This window comes from Oncorhynchus masou, chromosome 18 (assembly GCF_036934945.1).
Source record: "Oncorhynchus masou masou isolate Uvic2021 chromosome 18, UVic_Omas_1.1, whole genome shotgun sequence".
NCBI classification, from domain to species: Eukaryota; Metazoa; Chordata; class Actinopteri; order Salmoniformes; family Salmonidae; genus Oncorhynchus; species Oncorhynchus masou.
The window spans coordinates 66730653-66756687 of NC_088229.1; the positions used below are offsets into that span (position 1 = coordinate 66730653).

Consider the following 26035-nt stretch of genomic DNA (forward strand, 5'->3'; position numbering starts at 1 on the left):
GGACATAAAAGACTGTAAAAACACCAGGAAATCAGCTCCAAGTGATTTTAATTTAATAAATATGTTCCCAAGTATTCCCACACGTAATCGAGAGACACATGATAATATACAAATGTAAGCAAGGTTTGAAATTATTATGTTTTAGTCAAATATTATATGTGTTTGGGCTTCTAGCGGTCAATTTGCAGTCTACAAATTATTTGTAATTTTGGATCCGGCCCCCCACCATCCACGCAACAACAAAAAAATCGTCCCTCAGCTGAATCTAGTTAATTATCCATGCCTTATGGGATTCCACTTCGCAGTTGGCTGGATAGAAGTTACCATCGGAGGGTCTAGACCTGACTCGCTACATAATTTTCACAGCTTTGGGACGCTTCTTCACATGGCGGAGGCGCACGTGAACGTGTAAACAGAGAGGGGGAGAGGGTGAAAGAGAGTGAGAGAGCGTTAGTGAGTGAATGTGAGTGCTTTCTCACTCCCTGGTCTCAGTCTGTTCTGTGTGTATGGGAGACAGGGTCGTGATGCTGTAAAGCAGAGCACTCTACGACTAACGGGGTTTCCCTCCACCCTTTCTGTCTCTATCTCTCTAGATTTTGACTGACACACTTGGCAAGAATGAGCTCGCGCTCGCCAGTCAAGGCGGACAGCATCCCCACGCAAGACCCGTCTCTTGCGCCTTGGAACATCAGCTCTGTAAGCGCGCATCGTCTGATGGAGCTTCCGCCCGCGTCCACATCTGTAAGTTAACGGCAGACACTACTTTGGCTGGATGACTGTTCAGTGATTTATTTCATCTAAGTTCTTCATCGTTTCTTTGGTTATTCCCTTTTAGGAGACCTGTCACTTGCCTAGCCCACAAACATAAAATCCACGGGAGCCAAAATAGAGGGGTTGATGCGGGATGCCCTGTTCTCTGCGTGCACCGCTTTCGCGCTTGTATGTGGTGCGTTACAGTGTGTCCCATGGGCAGCTCTGGAGATTGGCTAATTTATCGTTTTTTTGTTCATCTTCTATTTGTTTCTTTTTCACGGGTGATGGTTATATGTGGAACTATCGTGATTTAACTAATCATTTGAGCCATTCAAGGGTTCTTAGCAGTTCTTAAAGGGATGTATTTTCTATTTTAGCGATAATTCAAATGTTGGGTGGGGGTGGGTCATTCGAATATTTAGGGGGGAGGTGGTGCTCGGCTCTTTTTGTGAGTGTTATTCCAGTTTATCTAATCGGATGTGTTATGCCATTACATGATAAATGTGACAATGGCCAGTTGTGGTGTCTTGTAAATACCTCAGGTATAGCCTTGTGCCAATGAACAGCATAATAATAACGCCTAAGTAACGTTAACAATAGATTATGGTTAACCAGAAGAAAAAAATTAAAACCCTGTATTGTTCCTCAAAAGGATCTACAAAGAACCTTTGAGATTAATAGCACGTGTTTTTTTAACATAATCATTCAAGTGATTCAATCAACTAGATAAATACTTAAGTTGAATGTATTGGCTTACCAAATAACATGCAGCCAATTCATGACATTTATGCAAGTAGCCTATGTTTTGTTTTGTGAATGGCTCCAGCTTGACCCACATCTGGCAATCTTCATTCAGCTGCGCACCTGAATGAATGAACACCAGAGAAGGAGGGAGGGAGAGAGAGAGAGAGAGAGAGAGAGAGAGAGGTGATGCCAGGAATCAGAGCCTAGGAATTATCCACGAGCGCACCATAGGCCAATATACGCTCAACAAAATGCTGGGTAAATAGTGGTCAGAACACACACTGGGTTATTTTAAACTTTTTTAAACTAGGCAAGTCAGTTAAGGACAAATGATTATTTACAATGACAGCCTACCAAGGAACAGTGGGTTAGCTGCCTTGTTCAGGGGTAGAATGACAGATTTTTACCTTGTCAACTCAGGGATTCAATCCAGCAACCTTTCGGTTACTGGCCCAACGCTCTAACCACTAAGCTACCTGCCGCCCCCTTAGTTGGGTTACTGATCCACCGGGTCAGATCAGAAGACCGGGGTGTGGCTTAGTATAGGTTTGGCTTTTAGATCGTAATTCCGGTTCACCTGTTCTGTTGTATTGGCAACACATGTTAAGATTGAGAAGAGACACTTTTGTAGCTTAATGAGGATTACTCAAGTTAAGTTTCTCAATGACCAATCTGTGTTTTACAAATGATGCACATACACTACCGTTCAAAAGTTTGGGGTCACTTAGAAATGTCCTTGTTTTTGAAAGAAATTCACTTTTTTTGTCCTTCAAATAACATCAAGTTGATCAGATACAGTGTAGACATTGTTAATGTTGTAAATGACAACTGGCAGCTTCATTAAATAGTACGCGCAAAATAGCAGTCTCAACGTCAACAGTGAAGAGGCGACTCCAGGATGCTGGCCTTCTAGGCAGGGTTCCTCTGTCCAGTCTGTGTTCTTTAGCCTTAATCTTTTCTTTTTATTGGCCAGTCTGAGGTATGTTTTTTTCTTTGCAACTCTGCCGTCTTCACTGTTGACGTTAATAAGACTGGTGTTTTGTGGGTACTATTTAATGAAGCTGCCAGTTGAGGACTTGTGAGGCGTCTGTTTCTCAAACTAGACACTCTAATGTACTTGTCCTCTTGCTCAGTTGTGCACCGGGGCCTCCCACTCCTCTTTCTATTCTGGTTAGAGCCCGTTTGCGCTGTTCTGTGAAGGGAGTAGTACACAGCGTTGTACGAGATCTTCAGTTTCTTGGCAATTTCTCGCATGGAATAGCCTTCATTTCTCAGAACAAGAATAGACTGATGAGTTTCAGAAGAAAGTGCTTCGATTTTGGCCATTTTGAGCCTTAAATCAAGCCCAAAAATTCTGATGCTCCAGATCCTCAACTAGTCTAAAGAAGGACAGTTTTATTGCTTCTTTAATCAGAACAACAGTTTTCAGCTGTGCTAACATAATTGCAAAAGGGTTTTCTAATGATCAATTAGCCTTTTAAAATTTTTAACTTGGATTAGCTAACACAACGTGCCATTGGAAGACAGGACTGATGGTTGCTGATAATGGGCCTCTGTACACCTATGTAGATATTCCTTAAAATAATCAGCCATTTCCAGCTACAATAGTCATTTACAACATTAACAATGTCCACACTCTATTTCTGATAAATTTGATGTTATTTTAATGGACAAAAAATGTGCTTTTCTTTCAAAAATAAGGACATTTCTAAGTGACCACAAACTTTTGAACCGTAGTGTATAATCAATCAATAATGAACCAAATTAATTATATTATATGCTACTTAATGTAGAGAGGTGGTGCTTTCCCTGTACAGTCTGGTCCACTATTGACAGTGTGTGTGTGCCTGTGTGCGAAACCTGTGTTTGTACCCAAAAGCAAACAGCAAAATGACCTTGACAAAATCTATTAATCAACATCTCATGGAACGGTGGGGACTGTGAGGGGATACGCATACAAACACACTCTAACACAAACATAATTTTTTAGTGGTATTGGTTTTTTTGAATGCCGTTGTGTTCTGAATTTCTGTGACTGCCTTTGTCTATCAGTGTGTCAGTGCTTTGTGGACCCCAGGAACAGTAGTTACTGCTTCTGCAAAAGCTAATAGAAATCCTGATAAACCAAATAAAATGAAAAGGCCTGCGGCTGAGTTCTTTTTTGATGTACTGTAATACAATACAAGAACACTCATCTATCTACCAACTTCTACATAGTTAGTAAGGACATGGCCTATAAACAGTCAGGGTTATGGATTAATCCAGGTAATGCAGTCAGGGTCGGGTTAAAAACATGTTGATTTTCATTTCATCAAATCAAATTGTATTGGTCACATACACATGGTTGTATGAGTGTAGCGAAATGCTTGTGCTTCTAGTTCTGACAGTGCAGTAATATCTAACAAGTAATCTAACAATTTCACAACGACTACCGTATACACACAAATGTAAAGGGATGAATAAGAATATGTACATGTAAATATATGGATGAGCAATGGCCGTGCGGCATAGGCAAGATGCAGTAGATGGAATAGAGTACAGGATATACATATGAGATGAGTAATGTAGGATATGTAAACATTATTAAAGTGGTGTTATTTAAAGTCACTAGTGATACCTTTATTAAGTCCATTTATTAAAGTGGCCAGAGATTTGAGTCTGTATGTTGACAGCAGCCTCTCTATGTTATTGATGGCTGTTTAACAGTCTGTTGGCCTTGAGATCGAAGCTGTTTTTCAGTCTCTCTGTCCCAGCTTTGATGCACCATTTCTGACCTCGCCTTCTGGATGATAGCGGGGTGAACAGGCAATGGCTCAGGTGTTGTTGTCCATGATGATCTTTTTGGCCTTCCTGTGACATCGGGTGCTATAGGTGTCCTGGAGGGCAGGTAGTTTGCCCCCGGTGATGCGTTGTGCAGACCTCACTACCCTCTGGAAGGTCTTGCGGTTGAGGGCGGTGCAGTTGCCATACCAGGCGGTGATGCAGCCCGACAGGATGCTCTCGATTGTGCATCTGTAAAAGAGTGTTTTAGGTGACAAGCCAAATTTCTTCAGCCTCCTGAGGTTGAAGAGGCGCTGCTGCACCTTCTTCACCACACTATCTGTGTGGGTGGACCATTTCAGTTTGTCCGTGATGTGTACGCAGAGGAACTTAAAACTTTCCACCATCTCCACTACTGTCCCGTCAATGTGGATGGGGGGATTCTCCCTCTGCTGTTTCCTGAAGTCCACGATCATCTCCTTTGTTTTGTGAGAGGTTCCTGACACCACACTCCGAGGGCCCTCCCTCCTCCCTGTATACCGTCTTGTTGTTGTTGGAAACCAAGCCTACCACTGTAGTGTCGTCTGCAAACTTGGTGATTGAGTTGGAAGCGTGCATGGCTACACAGACATGGGTGAACAGGGAGTACAGGAGAGGGCTGAGAACGCACCCTTGTAGGGTTGAGGTGTTGAGGATTAGCGGGGTGGAGATGTTGTTTCCTACCTTCAACACCTGGGGGCAGCCTGTCAGAAAGTCCAGGATCCAGTTGCACAGGGTGCGGTCGAGACCCAGGGTCGCGAGCTTAATGACGAGTTTGGAGAGTACTATGGTGTTAAATGCTGAGCTGTAGTCAATGAACAGCATTCTTACATAGGTGTTACTCTTGTCCAGTTGGGCTAAGGCAGTGTGCAGTGTGATGGCGATTGCATCGTCAGTGGACCTATTGGGGCGGGATGCAAATTGAAGTGGGTCTAGGGTATCAGGTGGGGTGGAGGTGATATGATCCTTGACTAGTCTGTCAAAGCACTTCATGACGAAAGAAGTGATAGTCATTTAGTTCAGTTACCTTAGCTTTCTTGGGAACAAGAACAATGGTGGCCATCTTGATGTAGGGACAGCAGACTTGGAAAGGGATTTATTGAATATGTCCGTAAACACACCAGCCAGCTGGTCTGCATATGCTCTGAGGACGCGGCTAGGGATGCCATCTGGGCCGGCAGCCCTGCGAGGGTTAACACGTTTAAAGGTTTTACTCACGTTGACAATGGAATAGGAGAGCCCACAGTCTTTGATAGCGGGCCATGTCAGTGGCACTGTATTGTCCTCAAAGCGAGCAAAGAAGTTGTTTAATTTGTCTGGGGGCAATACTTCGATGTCCACGACGGGGCTGGTTTTCTTTTTGTAATCCGTGATTGACTGTCGACCCTGTGTTTGAGCCATGGAATTGCGACTCTACTCTGTCTCTATACTATCACTTTGCTTGTTTGAATGCCTTATGGAGGGAATAGCTAAACTGTTTGTATTCGGTCATGTTTCCAGTCGCCTTGCCATGATTAAATGCGGTGGTTCAGTTTTTTTGCGCGAATGTTGTCATCAAGCCACGGTTTCTGGTTAGGAAAGGTTTTAATAGTCACAGTGGGTACGACATCTCCGATGCACTTGCTAACAATCTCGCTCACCAAGTCAGCGTATACATTAATGTTATTGTCTGAGGCTATCCGGAACATATCTCAGTCCATGTGATTGAAGCAATCTTGAAGCATGGAATCCCATTGGTCAGACCAGCTTTGGATAGACCTGAGCACGGGCGTTTCCTGTTTTAGGCTCTGTCTATAGCTGGGAGCAACAAAATGGAGTCATGGTCAGATTTGCCGAAGGCAGTACGGGGGAGGGCTTTGTATACATCGTGGAAGATAGAATACCAATGATCCAGAATGCTACCAGCTCGTGTCGCGCATTCGATATTCTGATAGAATTTAGGAAGTCTTGTTCTCAGGTTAGCTTTGTTAAAATCCCCAGCTACAATAAATGCAGCCTCAGGCTGTATGGTTTCCAGTTTTCATAGTTGTTTCGATGCGATGGGTGCAGATTGGGTTGTCAGCAGTGGTCCCTCGCAGTCAGACCCATTATGGTGAAAGTGTTGGTCTGTGATCCACTCCAAACTGTCAATGAATGAAAATTGTGTCAATATTTCAAGAAAACGTTTCATTACACATAACCATACCACAAGGAAGCTACTCTACATGCTTCATTGATGATGAGAAAACTAACTGGAACTAAGTTAGCTAGCTAGCCAAGTTGCTAGTTAGTTAGCTAGCAAGTTCTTTTATATTAACCAGTAATACAAAACATGCCTAACTGTTTGAAAACGTTAGCTGTCACATTGAGGCTTGATAGAGTATAAAACTATTGTTATTTATTGGCTAGCTAGGCTACCAGTTAGCTTTTATCCCCCTATGAAGCCTAGCTAGCTGGCTATCCCTACTGGCTACTTACCAAATTAGCTAACGTTCTTGATTCTAGTTACTCAGATAAATAAAACATCTCAATTAGCTAATCACTTTAGCGTTAACTTCTTTGAGGTATTTTCAGAACAGCTTCACACTTTTTTGTTTCTCCAGTTGTCAGGTCGACCACACCGTTTACATAGTTAGCAGTTGGAACTCTGCAGCAAAAAATATGTCATTATCGTTGCTAGGCTACCAGTCGCAGTGCTTTTAGCTTGTGGTTTGTGCAAGTCCTTTATCCAGAGGGAATACAAAAACGATAGTGTCTGAAAGAATGAAATGGAGTGAATATTTGCCAAATTATTGAGCATATCCTCAAAACTCAAATAACTTACTTAGCATATCAAATCAAATTGAATATGCCACATACGCCGAATACAACAGGTGTAAACCTTACAGTGAAATGCTTACTTACAAGCCCTTAACCAACCATGCAGTTGTAAGAAAAATAAGTTTTAAGTGAAAAATAGATAACTAAAAAATTGAAAATTAAAGTAACAAATAATTCAACAGCAGCAGTAAAATAACAAGTAGGACTATATACAGAGGGTACTGGTACAGAGTCAATGTGCGGGGGCACTGGTTATTCGAGGTAATTGAGTTAATATGTACATACAGGTAGAGTTAAAGTGACTATGCATAGACAATAAACTGAGAGTAGCAGCAGCGTAAAAGATGCATATCAAGATCCTATGTAGGTGTACTGTCAATATTTGTCAACATATAGAGAAAATAAGATGTCTACATAGGCCTACAGTATCTCAGGACATCAGGACATCTAATGAGTCAATATCCAGCTAATATGCAGTCAATATCCAGCTAATATGCAGTCAATATCCAGCTAATATGCAGTCAATATCCAGCTAATATGCAGTCAATATCCAGCTAATATGCAGTCAATATCCAGCTAATATGCAGTCAATATCCAGCTAATATGCAGTCAATATCCAGCTAATATGCAGTCAATATCCAGCTAATATGCAGTCAATATCCAGCTAATATGCAGTCAATATCCAGCTAATATGCAGTCAATATCCAGCTAATATGCAGTCAATATCCAGCTAATATGCAGTCAATATCCAGCTAATATGCAGTCAATATCCAGCTAATATGCAGTCAATATCCAGCTAATATGCAGTCAATATCCAGCTAATATGCAGTCAATATCCAGCTAATATGCAGTCAATATCCAGCTAATATGCAGTCAATATCCAGCTAATATGCAGTCAATATCCAGCTAATATCCAGCAGTCAATATCCAGCTAATATGCAGTCAATATCCAGCTAATATGCAGTCAATATCCAGCTAATATGCAGTCAATATCCAGCTAATATGCAGTCAATATCCAGCTAATATGCAGTCAATATCCAGCTAATATGCAGTCAATATCCAGCTATCATATCCAGAGGGAATCCAAAATAGATTTGTGCATATTTGTCCAATTATTGAGCATGTGCTGTAAACTCTGAAATGCATCAGAAATCGTCCTTATTTTCAGCATATCAAAAAGCATATCAAGATTCGGAAATGGACCTCAGCCAAGAGAAGCATTTCTAGAATCCATATCGCTCAATATCTTGAATGTGCTGAGAAAACACAGATATGTGATGTATACAGTAAGCATTTGTCAACCTGAAGAGAGACAATAGGATGATGCATATCTCAGGATATCGAATGAGTTCATATCCAGCCATAGGAAATGTCCGTATGTGATATTCGGAGTAATCCCAATATCATATATGTCCAAAAGACCCATCTTGATTCAGAATTTGTCAAGATATGGTGCATATCCATAAAAATTGCACATTGTCTGGATCCAAATGAACCTGGGTCTCCGGACTGTTCGATCACTTGAATGAACCTACGAAAAGTAACAAATAACCAATATGATCAGATAAATAAAGCAGACACAGCAGTACTTAAGACTGTCAGTGATCTTTAATTTTCAACAGAACAAAGACAAATTTCCTTTATATAAAATCCCCATGTATTTAATAAAGTAACCGGAAAGGAGAGTCCTTCAATACAAAAATGGAAATGATGCATATCACAAAAAAGCCTCAGAGATACTCAAAAACAAAAAAGAGAATTCCACATCCACGATGAATCCCCCTCCGACATGAATACACAGAACACTAGGGCTGATATGCTAACATAGCCAAACACAGAGCACAGAACTGTTTTTGTCCGGAAACAAGGGTTTAAATACAATCCAAAAACAGACCACATCTAATGATTCAATGGGTAAAAAATTTTACATAAGTCAAAAAGCACAATGGGGCATCTATGACCAAAAAACCCTGGCCAAATTGACACATGTTCTGTATCCTTTAGAATATTAAAAACATGTCCAGTAAATATATCCCCTTATATGGACCCTTTTCACCCAGTGGGTGTTACAACACATCATGTAAAGTTCCAAAACATTTCAGTCTCAATAGTCCATCAATGCTTCTTAAGGTATAGGGGGCAGCATTTTCACTTTTGGATAAATAGCGGGCCCAATTTCAACTTCCTGCTACTCATGCCAAGAATATAAGATATGCATATTATTAGTAGATTTGGATAGAAAACACTCTGAAGTTTCTAAAACTGTTTGAATCATGTCCCTGAGTATAACAGAACTTATGTAGCAGGCAAAACCCCGAGGACTAACCGTTCAGATTGTTTTTTTAGGTCTCTGTCTGTTCATTGAGGTCTCATTGGGAAACGGTATTTCTTATGAACTCCTTTTCAGTTCCTACCGCTTCCACTGGATGTCACCAGTCTTTGGAATTTGGTTGAGGTTATTCCTTTGTGCAATGAAGAAGTATGGCAATCTAGGAACTGCGTAACACTGTTGAGAGTTGCGCAAGACTTGAAATATAGCTTCTTTGTTGTCTTCCTGTATTGAACACAGATAGACCCGTCTTCAATTTGATCGATTATTAACGTTTAAAAATACCTAAAGTTGTATTACAAAAGTAGTTTGAAATGTTTTGGCAAAGTGTACAGGCAACTTTTGAAATATTTTGTAGTGATGTTGCGCAATTTGGAAGCTGTTTTTTTCTGGATCAAATGGGCCAAATAAATTGACATTTTGGACGGAATTAATCGAACAAAAGGACCAATTGTGATGATTATGGGACATATTGGAGTGCCATCAAAAGAAGCTCGTCAAAGGCATGTTTTATATTTTATTTCTGCGTTTTGTGTAGCGCCTGCAGGGTTGAAATATGCTACCCTCTTTGTTTACTGTTGTGCTATCATCAGATAATAGCTTCTTATGCTTTCGCCGAAAAGCCTTTTTAAAATCTGACATGTTGGCTGGATTCACAACGAGTGTAGCTTTAATTTAGTATCTTACATGTGTGATTTAATGAAAGTTAGATTTTTATATCATTTTATTTGAATTTGCCACGCTGCATTTTCCCTGGCTTTTGGCCAAGTGGTAGGCAAGCGTCCCCTATACCATAAGAAGTCTCCTCTGTGTTGGTGGCACCTCACTTACCAATAGCTTTGGTGTTAAAAAGTACTTACAAAATATGTGTGTGTGCGTTTTATTACACACGCACACATACACGCATACAAACACACACACACACGCGGTTCACTGTGCGTTACTGACAGACTGAAGCCCTGCCACATACCTCGTCCCTCGGGCTACATTCACTGGTTGTGTGTGTGTGTGTGTGTGTGTGTGTGTGTTTGGCAACTTACCCTTAGGTTGATATTTGACATTCATCCAACAGACACAAACATTGCATTTTTGGAACAAAGAAATAAGCTGTACCCAAAGGAACATGACATTTACTTGTAAAAAAATAAGGCTTTCAGTGACGCAAGAACCTTGACAGGTTAAGATTGGGTCATAACCCACATGGGCGGTTAAGGTTACGGTAGGTGTTAGGTAAAGGTTAAAGAGGTTGGAGATGCAACAGTGTGACAGTAGAGATTCAGGTCCATCAATCATCATCCTCTTCCTCCTTCCTGCTCTACTTCCTGCTCCTCTTGTTCCTCCCTTTGTCTAAGCCAATTAGCATTTTGGCAGCTCACACACTAACATTTACTACCTGCTGACAAGGAAAAACACACATGCATGCATTCACAGTGCACACAGACACAGGCAATCTCGCATACACAAGGTTGGGGAGTAACTGATTACATGTAATCTGATTATAATTTTTTTTAAACTTCAGTCAGTGAAATTACAAAAAATATTCTAATCAGATTACAGATACTTTTGAAAAACTAGATGATTTACATCTTGGATTACTTTCAAATTGAGAAAGGATGTTTGCAGGGGGACAACATTGACAGATTTCTGTTTTCTCAATGACATTCAAATCAGCAGTAAAAAAAGGTGCAAGTTTAAATTTGTTCCACCACAAATTAGAGAGCACTATGATGACACACCAAATGATGACCACCACTCAGAGATCACTATGATGACACACCAAATGATGACCACCACTCAGAGATCGCTATGATGACACACCAAATGATGACCACCACTCAGAGATCATTATGATGACACACCAAATGATGACCACCACTCAGAGATCACTATGATAACACACCAAATGATGACCACCACTCAGAGATCGCTATGACGACACACCAAATGATGATCACCACTCAGAGATCGCTATGATGACACACCAAATGATGACCACCACTCAGAGATCGCTATGACGACACACCAAATGCTTTGATGTATCCTTTTTGTCTTTTTCTAATTCCTCTTAAGGGAAAGTAATAATCCAAAAGTAATCAGATTACGTAACTGAGTTTGGATAATCCAAAAGTTACGTTATTGATTACAACTAGTAACTGTAACAGATTACATTGATGAATTAACCTGCCATGCACAGACACACAGTCCCAGCCCCGTACTCTGTCTGGTGTGTGAATTTATAGTGTGGTCAGATGTATATCTTTTCTTGTTCTCTATCCTTCTGTGGACTTTGGGGGATTCCCGGTATCTATGACGATAGTAATACAAGCCCGCACACACACGTGTTTGTTTTACTATCCTTGCGGGGACCAAACACATTTTCCCATTCAAAATGATATTTTCCCTGACCTTAACCCCAAACTCCTAAACCATATGTCCTCCAAAGCACGACCCCGGGAAGCTTCATGACACACTGCTTTCTTAACCCAGAAGCACCAATGTGTCAGAGGAAACACTGTACAGCTGGCAACCGAAGTCAGCGTGCATGCGCCTGGCCGCCACAAGGAGTCGCTAGAGTGCGATGGGACAAGGGCATCCTAGCCGGCCAAACCCTTCCCTAACCCAGACGACGCTGGGGACCAAAGCAATTATTCCCATTAAAAATGATATTTTCCCTAACCCTAACCTTAACCCCAAACCCCTAACCCTAAAACTAAACCTAACCCTAGACTCCTAAACCTAATCACTAACCCTAACCTTATGTCTAACTCTAATTATAACACACACACACACACACACACACACACACACACACACACACACACACACACACACACACACACACACACACACACACACACACACACACACACACACACACACACACAGAGAGAGAGAGAGAAGCGTATCTTGAGTATCTTTAAGAGTTTCTACTGTGGGTTTAAAGGGGCATTCTACAGTTGCTACATCACATTTTGGACTGTTAAATTTGATGAATTATTGAAGAATATAATTTCTAAATGCCTCATGAGCTTAGTTCAACTGTCAAACCCAAAATATAATATTTTTTTGATGCCAATGTTTCCAAACAAAGCCAACGTAAACCAACACTATAGCCTCAAAACACAGTTAAAACTATAGTTTTGATCTCATGGATGGTCAGTCCCTGCATCCATAGGTATGAATTTGAGAGGGTCATTTTACTCAAACACCGACCCTGTTTACCAAAAGAAATGGCTTTTTTATTGTTTGAGCTGAAGTACACAGATCTGGGGCAGTTGACGATATACACGTGCATGTGCACACATACTGTAGACACGCACAAACACACACACAGAGGGATTAAAGAGAGGAAGTGGATGAGTTCTGGCTGAACTCCTACATATTACAGAAAGCAGGGATTGTGTTGTCGACGGAATGGGAAAGAGGGCCAACAATAGTTGTCCTTGTCCCAACAGCCCCTTAGCTCTTCCTCAGACAAACACGTAGATATTGGAAATTGATTTCGGCACAATCACAGCTGACCGACTCATTCACAGGCACCCTGCCTACTCTAGCACAGAAGAATGTGTGTGTGTGTGTGTGTGTGTGTGTGTGTGTGTGTGTGTGTGTGTGTGTGTGTGTGTGTGTGTGTGTGTGTGTGTGTGTGTGTGTGTGTGTGTGTGTGTGTGTGTGTGCACGTGTGTGTGTGTGTGTTTGTGTGTGTGTGTGTGTGTGTGTGTTTTGTGTGTGTGTGTGTTTTCATGGAGAGAGAGGGCGTCGACCCTAGTTCTTAGTAGAGATTATTGATTATGTTTTGGAAAAATTCCAATCTTGTTTTCATACCCACCAAACCAAAGAGACTGTACTTTCAGATTAACACTGATGCTACAAAGCTCTCTGTCTTCTACTCATTGGCTTAAATGCAGCCTTGCATACTATAGAATACACGCAAAAGAGGGTTCCTCAGGGGTTCTTTGGAAAGGGTGATGGTTCTATGTGGAACCATACTGACTCAAATAACCTTTTTGGTTCTTTGGTCTTTTAGTGGTAATAAAAATTGTGGGGGATTATAATAAATTATAATAAAATGTGTTTCTTTATAATTTTTGGGGTCATAGTTTGTTCACAGCTCTTTTTGTGAAACCGTGAGTGAGTGTGTCATTCCAGTTTATCTAATCTGTTGTGTTACATGTCATATATGACTATAGCCAGTGATGGTGTCTTGTGAAGGACTCATGTACGGCCTTGAGAACGGTTGACGAAATCAGTCTTAATTCTCTCTTCAGGATCAAAAGGCTTTACAAAGAACCTTTCAGATTAAAAAAGGTTCTTTATAAAACCATTCTCCATAAATGTTCTATAAAGAACCATAAAAAAGGGTTCTATATAGCCCCAAAAAGGGTTGTAACCATAGGGGAACCCTTTTCTTGGTGGTATTTACAGTATAACCTTTTTAATGGTTCTTTATAGAACCTTAGGAAAGGGTTCTTTATAACATCATACAGGTTCCATTTAGAACCTTATGAGCATGGTTCTTTATAGAACCTTCAAAAAATGATTATATATCGCATCGAAAAGGGTTCCTCTATGGTTACAAGCCAGAGAACCCCCATTTGGTACTATTTACACCATCATTTTTTTGTGTGTAGATCGTGGTATCCTCCGCGACAGACTTCAGAATTGGGTTGGCCTCTCAGGCTTAGTACTGAACTGTTTTAGATATATCTGACTGACAGACATGATTTTGTTGCCCTGGGAGACCATGCCTCAGAAAAACTCGAGATCTCATGTGGCGTACCTCAAGGATTGATTTTGGGCCCTATACTTTTTAGTTTTGACATGTTATCCCTTAGCAGCATTATTAGGTGCGCCAATGATACACAGCTGTATTCCTCTGTGTCCTCAGATGGCGATAGCCCAATTAACACCCTGGTGGAATGTATCTCTGACATAAATATATGGATGGCACAAAACTTCCTACAGCTGAACAAAAACAAAACGGAGGCTCTGGTTCTTGTTGCTAAGAGCCAATTCAGAGACATTGACGGCACTTTTACAATCCCCTGACACTAGATACAACCAACCAGGCTAAAAGCCTAGTTGTGATTTTAGACTCTGACCTACATTTTGAGGCACATTGTGCCCACATCTGTAATGCAACAAAATCAGCTTTTTATCACTTGCATGCCTTTATCACTAGCATTATTGCAATGCTGTCCGGTCATCCAAAAACAACATTAACCAACTCCAATTCATTCAGAATTCAGCAGCACGTGTACTTACAAACACCAGAAGGAGATCACACCTAGCAGGTATTTTAAAGTCGCTGCATTGGTTGACTGTTAGTTTTAGAATTGATTTTAAAATTGCTATATCGATTTTTTTTCAGCACTATGTGGCCTTGCACCCAATGTTATATCTGCTTTTAAGATAGACGCCCAGTCGATCCCTCAGATCCTCTGGGTTAGGCCTTTTAGTTGTTCCAAAGGTCAGAAGAAGAATGTTTGGTGAGGCTGCCTTCAGCCACTATAGTTCTGGCCTTTGGAACGGCCTACCTGAAGGGTCTGAGTGCTTCAGAAACTGTCGACATGTTCAAGAATGAACAAAATGAATGAATTCAACACACCTTTTTAGCCGTGCTTTTACTTAGCTTTTAGTCATACTATCTCTTTTATTTATACTGTATCTTACTTATTTGTATTTATTTTTAATGCGTTAGTCTCTCAGTGTTGTTTTATTATTGTTTTACAATTTTCATTTGTCTAATTTAGGAAATATTTTGTGTTTTTATATTTTGCACCTTTAGTTATTTTATTTATTTAAGCTCTTTGAAATGCATCCTCTGTAAGAAATGTGCTCTATAAATCAAGTTTGAGTTGATATGTTTAATGACCTTTGACTCCTCAGACTGTGGAGGAGTGGAGGAGGAGGGTTCAGTTCATATCGGAATACAATTGTATCTGAAGGTAATAGAACCCTCAAACGTCCACTGTGTTCTATTGGTTAGACAATTGAAGTAATATAAACAATTATACAACGGATGGGTCTAATCCTGGACGCTGATTGGTTAAAACTGCATTTCAGCCAGTGTCTATTCCACAAGTTACCATCGGCTAAAGCTATGACGTTGAAATGTTTATTTACTCTGTTCCATCTGACTATGCAATCCACTGTCTCATCAGCCCAGCCAGGCAATTTATAAACTTGATCTCCACTGTAAAAAGCATCTAGACATTATCTCCAATTTCTTTTAGACTAGCAATTGGCTTTCAACAGCAGAGATTTGTATAAACCTTGCTTTCTGTCTCTCTGACATTTGCAACATTGTTTCAACATTGAAATTCAATCACCAGCTGTTCAGTAGTAATGAACATAGGCAGGCAGCTTTTCTCAGCCAGTCGAAATCATGAATCAGCGTCATTTTATGGGTATAAACAAAAACATGTCAATAGAAAACTGGTCAATCAAAACAAAATGCAGCTAGTTTGCAGCTTCCGTTTGAAATGATTGTGTTAGCTGTGTGGTTGGTTTGCTCCTCTGAACAACAGTGTTATGAAGAGAGAGCACATTTTCTATGCCAGGTGAAATCACGCATCATTCGCTCATTCTTATGAATGTATCCAAAATAAATGTCACTAGAAAACAGCTTATAAATTCAAATGGAGCAACTTTGCTGTTATTCTGTCTGCACTGTTTGACTTGACTGTAAGTTAGCCGTAGTTGGCTAGCTAGCGAGCAAGGGACAAGAACGTTGCCAATCAGTATGGCAATAGAACATGTAGAACAAATGTCTGGCCCATAGACAAAAATGCTTAACGACTGGGTCACACCTCTGGCTACCGAACCAACAGAACAAACGACCAGCCGGCTTGGGTAGCAACCCTAGATTTGTGTCAGGACAGTATCTCTTGGAAGGATGAAATAGTATGAATAAATTCATCAAAATAATATTTTTAATGAAAATATGGGAATAATTATTTGAATATGTTGGTAACCTGGTGCATAAAAGTGGTAATGTTTTTGTAGGTGGTGTTTGGAGTATATATTGGCACGGTTTGCCAGTATACACCAATATATCCTCCAAACACCAGCTTCTCAGGCATTATTAATTAACTGAGTTAGTCAAGAGTCTTTCGAGGGAGAGAGAGACATAATGACAGTTTTTGTTAAAAACGCTTTATAGATATGCCATTATTTGATCATTTGATAATTCTCAGAAGTAGTGTGCACATATTCAACAATTTCCTGGAATCCCAGTTGCTGGGTATAAATATGTAATATAAAAGGAATATCAATTCTTAGAACTACATTAACATGGTTGTATACGCTCCGGGCTAGTCTCCTTCAACAGACTCATGGTGCAGTGAGAGAGACTAGGTTTCAACTGCCTATGCCTCGTTTACTATCAGCCTGACGAAGATCTACTGGGTGAAACGTTCAAGTAACTTCAAGGAACATTCAACATATATTACAGTAACTATATAGGAACATTATGCATATATTACAGTAACTATATAGGAACATGCAACATATATTACAGTAACTATATAGGAACATGCAACATATAGTACAGTAACTATATAGGAACATTATGCATATATTACAGTAACTATATAGGAACATTCAGCATATATTACAGTAACTATATAGGAACATTCAACATATAGTACAGTAACTATATAGGAACTTTCAACATATATTACAGTAACTACTGTATATAGGAACATTCAACATATAGTACAGCATATATTACAGTAACTATATAGGAACTGTAAGGGTTTTCCTCTGGTGAAGGAGAAGCGGACCAAAATGCAGCGTGGTGGTTATTCATGTTCTTTAATAAAGGAACTAGACATGAAATAACTAACAAAACAAGAAATGTGAAAACCTAAACAGTCCTATCTGGTGCAGACACAGAGACAGGAACAATCACCTAACATAGAATGCCCACTCAGATCACACCCTGACCAACCAAAACATAGAAACATACAAAGCAAACTATGGTCAGGGTGTGACAGGAACATTCAACATATATTACAGTAACTATATAGGAACATTCAGCATATATTACAGTAACTATATAGGAACATTCAACATATAGTTAAGACTGGGGCTACTTTTATTGGTTTCATAATCACAATCACCTGTATCTCTCTCTCCCTGTCTCTGTCTCTGTCTCTGTCTCTGTCTCTGTCTCTCTCTCTCTCTCTCTCTCTCTCTCTCTCTCTCTTCTCTCTCTCTCTCTCTCTCTCTCTCTCTCTCTCTCTCTCTCTCTCTCTCTCCCTCTCTCTCTCTCTCTCTCTCTCTCTCTAGGTTGCCATGACGGTGCGATGGCCCTTCCCAACGGTGGATGTCCCAGACCACCACCACTACACCCTCGGGTCCGTCATCCTCGCCGTCGGCATCACGGGCATGGTTGGAAACTTCCTCGTCATGTATGCCTTCTGCAGGTATGAGATCAATCAATCGCTAAATCAACCAACCAATCAATCAATATGGGTGTTATATCCCTTTTTGCCGAGATTACCCTTCCTTGGGTTGTTATATAAAACAGGTACCTGCCTTCATAATAATGTTTTCATGCTTCTTTAAAGCCCTATAATGTTTGATTGAATCTGTTGTGTGTTCATACACATGAGTGTTCAGGCTACAACAGCAGTAACAGCAGCTGCTATTTCTAATGTCATCCTTCCTTCGCTATTAATTACATTCAATTGAAGGGGCTTTATTGGCATGGGATTCAACATTGCCAAAGCAAGTGAAATGGATCATAAACAAAAGTGAAATAAACAATAAAAAGTGTTCCAAAAGAATAAAGACATGTCAAATGTCACATTATGTCTATAAATAGTGTTGTAACGATGTGCAAATAGTTCAAGTACAAAAGGGACAATAAATAAACATAAATATGGGTTGTATTTACAATGGTGTTTGTTCTTCACTGGTTGCCCTTTTCTTGTGGCAACAGGTCACACATCTTGCTGCTGTGATTGTACACTGTGGTATTTCACCCAGTAGATATGAGAGTTTATCAAAATTGGATTTGTTTTCGAATTCTTGTGTAATCTGAGGGAAATACGTGTCCCTAATATGGTCATACAATTGGCAGGAGGTTAGGAAGTGCAGCTCAGTTTCCACCTCATTTTGTGGGCAGTGTGAACATAGCCTGTCTTCTCTCTCACGGACCATTCTCACCCTCCTTCTCTCCTCTTCCACTCTCTCCATCTCCCTCTATCTCTCCGACTCTTCTACTCTACCCTCTGCTCCCTCACCCCTCCCTCTCCCCCGCCCCTCCCTCCCTTTCTATCTCTCTCTCTCCCCGCCCCCTCCCTCCCTCCCTCCCTCCCTCCCTCCCTCCCTCCCCCTCCCTCCCTCCCTCCCTCCCTCCCTCCCCCTACCTCCCTCCCTCCCTCCCTACCTCCCTCCCTCCCTCCCTCCCTCCCCCCCCCACCACTCCCCCCCGCTCGCTCTCTCTCTCTCTCCACCTACCCCTCCCCCCTCTCTCTCTCTCCCCCCACCCACCCACCCCTCCCTCCCCCTCTCTCTCCCCCCCCCCCTCTCTCTCCCCCTCACCTCTCTCTCCTTCTCTCTCCCCTCTCTCTCTCTCTTTTCCATCACTCCCTCTCACTCTCTCTCTCATTCTCTCTCTCCCTCTCTCTCTCTCTCCTCCCTCTATCCCTCTTTCCCCCTCCCTCCCTCCCTTCCTCCCTATCTCTCTCTATTCCCCTCTCTCCTCCCACCCATCCCTCCATCTCTCTCTCTCTCTCTCTCTCTCTCTCTCTCTCTCTCTCTCCCATCTCTCTCTCTTTCCCTCCCTCCCTCCCTCCGCCCATCCCTCCCTCCCTCCACCCATCCCCCCCTCTCTCTCTCTCTCCCCCCCTTCCCTCCCTATCTCTCTCTCTCTCTCTCTCTCCCATCTCTCTCTTTTCCCTCCCTCCCTCCCTCCACCCATCCCTCCCTCCCTCCACCCACCCCCCCTCTCTCTCTCTCTCCCCCCTTCCCTCCCTATCTCTCTCTCTCCTCTCTCCCTCTCTCCCCCCTCCAGGAGTCGGAGTTTACGTACTCCAGCCAACATGTTCATTATTAACCTGGCGTTGACAGACTTCCTCATGTGTGTGACTCAGACCCCCATCTTCTTCATCAACAGCATGCACAACAGGTGGATCTTTGGAGAGAAAGGTAACCATAGAAATTAGATTATGGGAGAGAAGGGCAAATTACTTAATAGAGGTTTAATGACAACTAATGAAGTCCATCCACTCCTGCACAGCTTCAGCTGTTAATTTGTTTGGAGTCTCTCTCTCTCTCTCTCTCTCTGAATGACATTGCATTGATGGTATATAATTGGCCTCTCCACTCATCCTCAGCTGAATCGATCTGTGTTCTTTTGATGAACTCCATGCTGAAAGCCTCTTAAAGCACATTTTAGAGGAGAACACACACACACACACATTTTAGAGGAGAACACACACACACACATTTTAGAGGAGAACACACACACACACACATTTTAGAGGAGAACACACACACACACACACATTTTAGAGGAGAACACACACACACACACACATTTTAGAGGAGAACACACACACACACACATTTTAGAGGAGAACACACACACACACACATTTTAGAGGAGAACACACACGCACACATTTTAGAGGAGAACACACACACACACATTTTAGAGGAGAACACACACACACACACACATTTTAGAGGAGAACACACACACACACACACATTTTAGAGGAGAACACACACACACACACATTTTAGAGGAGAACACACACACACACACATTTTAGAGGAGAACACACACACACACATTTTAGAGGAGAACACACACACACACATTTTAGAGGAGAACACACACACACACACACACACATTTTAGAGGAGAACACACACACACACACACACATTTTAGAGGAGAACACACACACACACACATTTTAGAGGAGAACACACACACACACATTTTTTTCCGCTCCAGTGCGCGCCAACGGGGTTAAGCAAGCTTGAAATAATTTGGTCATGGGTTGTGCACGATTCATTGGGGTTTATTATTTTTATTTATTTTGATGTTGTGCTTTGAAGATGTAATAATACACATTTTGAACCTTATGTATGTTGCCTTGGTGGAGTCATTTCCTGTTTCAATTTGATTTAATGCATGGGACAGCATATCCTTATACAATAACAGAAACCTATAGTCATTCTATCTGAAGTTAATACCCTAGTTGTCATCACCTTAGATGTCCTTCTCACCTAACATCCCATGATGTTGAAATACTCTACTTAAGTTAATATCGTGAGAGTCAAATTCGAGCCTGGTGAGAGGGTTACACACACACACACACACACACACACACACACACACACACACACACACACACACACACACACACACACACACACACACACACACACACACACACACACACACACACACACACCACACACACACACACACCACACACACATACACACCACACACACCATACACACACACACACACACACACACCACACACACATACACACTGTGTTTAGCATGAAGCTTATAAAAGGTGCACACACACAACAACTTCAGTGTTTCTGAACAGTATTTTCAATTTGTTCATTTGTGTCACCTTTCTGTAAGTGTTTCATCTATGAGACTCACATAGTCATGTGTTCAGTCATTAGGCCAGCTCTGTAGGGATCTCCATTGACAGGATTAGATTCTAATCGTTAGGAAGGAGAGGAGAGACAAACAACTCTCACCTCTGTGAGTCGGCGTGACTTACACCATCTCACTCAACAATGACAAAGGGCAGGTCACCTTGTAAAACACAGCGAAGGACAGGCGAGGAACTGATGATCAATACCTACAGTAGAGATTCCATCACCATTCAATAGGCACTGATCTAGGATCAGATTACCCTCCCCACATCCTAACTGTCTGACTACAGTAAACTGTATAGAGATTACCTTAATATATAGCTTTGTTTATATTAGGGGGAAAAGGTTTAAGGGACCTCAGATCATTTACACCTAAATGCATCATACTCTCTAATCCTTGATGTTAACTTTTGATCTCTCTGTCTCTCTCTCTCTGTCTGTCTATACCCCACCTCTCTCTCTCTTAACCTATTTCTCTCTCTCTTTCTCTCTCTCTCTCTCTCTCTCTCTCTCTCTCTCTCTCTCTCTGTCTGTCTGTCTATACCCCACCTCTCTCTCTCTTAACCTATTTCTCTCTCTCTCTCTCTCTCTCTCTCTCTCTCTCTCTCTCTCTCTCTCTCTGTCTGTCTATACCCCACCTCTCTCTCTCTTAACCTATTTCTCTATCTCGTTCTCTCTCTCTCTCTCTCTTAACCTATCTCTCTCTCTCTCTCTCTCTCTCTCTCTCTTTCTGTCAATACTCCACCTTTCGCTCTCTTAATCTTTCCCCCCAGCATGTGAGCTGTATGCGTTCTGTGGAGCGTTGTTTGGGATGACCAGTATGATCACACTGCTGGTGATCGCCGTGGACCGCTACTTCGTCATCACACGGCCGTTGGCGTCCATGGGTGTGATGTCCCGACGTCGGGCCCTCTACGTCATGGCTGCTGCCTGGTTCTACTCTATGTTCTGGTCCCTACCTCCCTTCTTTGGCTGGAGTGAGTCGGACGGACAGACAGACACGCAGACACAAACACACGCATGGGCACACACACAACACACACTCACGCATACACACACACACACACAATCTTTATAGCTCTGCGTGTCTGAGGGATACGCAACGTATCAGTGTGTGTATATTTAAGTGTGTGTGTGTGTTAGGTGCGTACGTCCCAGAGGGGTTGATGACGTCGTGTTCGTGGGACTACATGACATTCACGCCGTCCGTCCGCTCTTACACCATGCTGCTCTTCATCTTCGTCTTCTTCATCCCCCTCTTCATCATCATCTACTGCTACATCTGCATCTTCATCGCTGTACGCAGCGCCACGAGGTGAGCGCACACACACACACTATTGAACACAGTCAACCAGCTCTCACAGTCTCATGGCAGAATTAGACGTTCATCCATGTTTCTCAAAAGCACAATTTCAAAGTTGTTCCAAATGTCAAATTTCAAAGTGTTTAAGTTTAATGTTAGGCATGAACTCTGAATGTTTACGGTTAGGCATTGACTCTGCATGGTTAAGGTTAGGCAATAACTCTGAATGGTTAAGGTAAGGTATTGACTATGAATGGTTAAGGTTAGGTATTGACTCTGCATGGTTAAGGTTAGTATTAAGGTTAGGGATAGGCTTAAAACAGAAATATAAAAATGACTGTCTGTCACTGAATTGAAACATGCAACCTATGGCACCAGAGGCAGATGCTGATTCTGATGTTCCACAAGATGGAGGGAAAGTTGAAGCAGAACTAACAAAATGACAGTTACAAGAAATGTAGGCTTAATCCAGTATAAACTAATGTATGTCATTTATTATACAAGAGACAAATTCACAAGTCCTACAGCACAACGTCAGGGACGTGTCTTCAATGTTAAACTAATAATGGCTTAATAATCTAGGCTTTCTGGGACTGCTATGAAGTCCAGAAGTTGTGGGCGGAACTAGAAAGATGGCTGTCAGAAGTATTACCATATACTCTTGCTTTTAATCTGTCTGTCTGCATTTCAATACATGGTACATGGTATGTGGTATATGGCACAAGATACATGGTATATGGTATGTGGTACATGGTATATAGCACATGATACATGGTACATTATATATGTTACACGGTACATTGTATATGGTGCAGGGCACATGAAATATGGCACATGCCACTTGGTACACGACACATGATATATGGCACATGGTATATGGCACATGATACATGGCATATGGTACATGTAATATGGCACATGGTACATGTTATATGGTATATGACACATGGTACATGGTATATGTTTTTCACTCATCTTGAAAAAACTTGTGCTAAAAACTTTGAAGTCAATCAATCTGCCATCATTGACACAATGGAAAAATCGTAAGATGTATTATTGAAATAGCATGGCCGACCGAAAAAAAACAAATTGGAACAATTTAAAGCCATGTGGCAAACAATAATGCAGGCAGTAGGAATGGGAGTGTGGCCAGGCACTAGGGATGGGGGTGTGGCCAGGCACAAGGGATGGGGGTGTGGCCAGGCACTGGGGATGGGGTTGTGGCCAGGCACTAGGGATGGGGGTGTGGCCAGGCACGAGGGATGAGGGTGTGAGCATGTGGGTCTGGGCAGATGAGATGTTGTCGTTGTTCATGTGCATCTGTAAGTTGTTGTTTGTGTAGACGCCGAATACTGACGTGTATCACGTGTGATTGAGTGTTATCGATGTTGATGTTGATGCTCTTATACGTTATTGAGCCATACTTTCTGCTGATAATTCACTGATGACCACTGTCAGTAATGGTCATATGTAAATGTGTATGTGTGTGTGTGTGTTGTAGGGCCGTGTGTAAGATAAACGAGGGCACCAGGGACTCAGTGAAGAGCATGCATAAGATGAGGACTGAGTGGAAGACGGCCAAGATCGCTCTCATCGTCATCCTGCTCTACGTCATCTCCTGGGCTCCGTACTCCTGTGTCGCGCTCACCGCCTTCGCAGGGTAGGATGGTGTGTGTGTGTGTGTGTGTGTGTGTGTGTGTGTGTGTGTGTCAGATCATGGTACCCCCTCTCTCAACTGCATGGCTGCCCCAGCTGAAGGAGAGTGTGTAAGGAAATCTGCTGTTCTGAGTCATCTCTCTCTCTCTCTCTCTCTCTCTCTCTCTCTCCAGGTATGCTGACATGCTAACTCCGTATATGAACTCTGTTCCTGCTGCCATCGCTAAAGCCTCTGCCATCCACAACCCTATAATATACGCTATAACACACCCCAAATACAGGTACACACATCACCATCACACACCCCAACTCCAGGTACACACATCACCATCACACACCCCAACTCCAGGTACACACATCACCATCACACACCCCAACTGCAGGTACACACATCACCATCACACACCCCAAATACAGGTACACACATCACCATCACACACCCCAAATACAGGTACACACATCACCATCACACACCCCAACTGCAGGTACACACATCACCATCACACACCCCAAATACAGGTACACACATCACCATCACACACCCCAAATACAGGTACACACATCACCATCACACACCCCAACTCCAGGTACACACATCATCTTTAAACACATCTGCTGTATAGGTGGATGACTACTATCAATGGGCTGAGCTAGATTAAAAACAGGTTCAATAAGCAGCTGCCTTAGCATCTGTCTGACCCACGATCCTTCTCTGTGTAACCATAGTAACCTTATGTGTGTGTCAGTAATGACTCAGTGAGTCCGAGGCGACCTCTAACCTTTAGAAAAGACACAGACCCCATGTGGTTTGTTGACTGTGCTTGTAACCCTTACAGTTGCAATCCACAGTTGACACAATAACAAAAAGCGATTTCTCCACCACTGTTTCGGTAAACATCTGAATGATGGGACTGGAGAAGTGTTCATAGATAGAGTTATGGATGAAAAGACTGACCGTCTATGATATCAACATTATAGTTTTAACCTTGTTTTGAAGAAATACAGTGTTTGTTTACATTAAAGGTCCCATGCAGCCGTTTTTTATCTCAATATCAAATCCTTTCTGGGTAACTGTGAAGTACTTTACTGTGTGCGTTTTCAATTCAAATGGTCAAAAAGAAACAAAAATAGCTTCTCAGCAGAGAGCTATTTCCTCAAGCAAGAATTTAGCTAGGACTGTCTGGGAGGGGTCTGAGTAGGGCAGAGAAAACTGAAAGCTAGCTGTTATTAGCAGAGAAGTTTGGAACTCTAATTTATCTGTGTCTTTTCTAAAGGTTAGAGGTCACCAGGCAGGCCAAACTCCATCCCACCAAAACAGCCTTTTCAAACAGCTCCTTACATTAAAAGGGCATTATCCTCATCTTCAAAATTTCACAGCATTATTCCACCCTCATAGTGTGAAATTACAGTACATATAAATCATGTTTTTGACTGCACTGTGCCTTTAAAAAACAAGCTTATATAATTTGGGTTCTGATGGGGGTACGACAGTTAAAGAAAGCTCATGGGGCTTATTATATTTATATATTAGTTATATTCTTCAATAATCAATGGGTCGATATCATTAATGTATATGTCCAAGAATGGATATAGCAACTGCAGCTTGCCCATTGAAGTCTCCAACATTTGATAGATGAACCACATCGGAGCATAGATTGCAGTGTGTGCGTACTTTCTCTTTAATCTGCAGCACCTGCTTAGAAACACTTAGTGTATGTATCTAATCTGTTCCTAGAGTGACCTCTAACCTCTAAACATTTAATAGTCTTTACCATAATTAGAATGTCAGATGGATTTATAATACAGTACATTAGACAATCTTAAACCTCCCATCACCTCTCTATCTTAATGCAATTAACATCTCTCTCTCTCTCTCTCTCTCTCTCTCTCTTTCCCCCCTCTCCAGGCTAGCTATCAGTAGGTACATTCCATTTATGGGTGTGTTGCTGTGTGTTCCTACCAGAGATCGTTATAGCAACAGCAGCTTCATGTCCTCCACCCGTCGCT

At 41.8% G+C, this 26035-nt stretch overlaps 1 protein-coding gene across 1 annotated transcript in view; it reads left to right on the forward strand.

Annotated features, from left to right (window-relative positions):
* Positions 1-443: 443 nt before the first annotated feature.
* Positions 444-26035, forward strand: part of LOC135505168 (melanopsin-A-like) — a 28646-nt gene continuing 3054 nt past the window's right edge. The window contains exons 1-8 of the mRNA XM_064924312.1: positions 444-741; positions 17717-17853; positions 19449-19582; positions 21843-22046; positions 22213-22384; positions 23874-24032; positions 24202-24309; positions 25935-26035. The exon at positions 25935-26035 is cut by the window's right edge and continues 77 nt beyond it. Coding sequence (XP_064780384.1) covers positions 619-741; positions 17717-17853; positions 19449-19582; positions 21843-22046; positions 22213-22384; positions 23874-24032; positions 24202-24309; positions 25935-26035 — 1138 coding nt within the window. The 5' untranslated portion in view covers positions 444-618. The remainder of the gene's footprint in view (positions 742-17716; positions 17854-19448; positions 19583-21842; positions 22047-22212; positions 22385-23873; positions 24033-24201; positions 24310-25934) is intronic.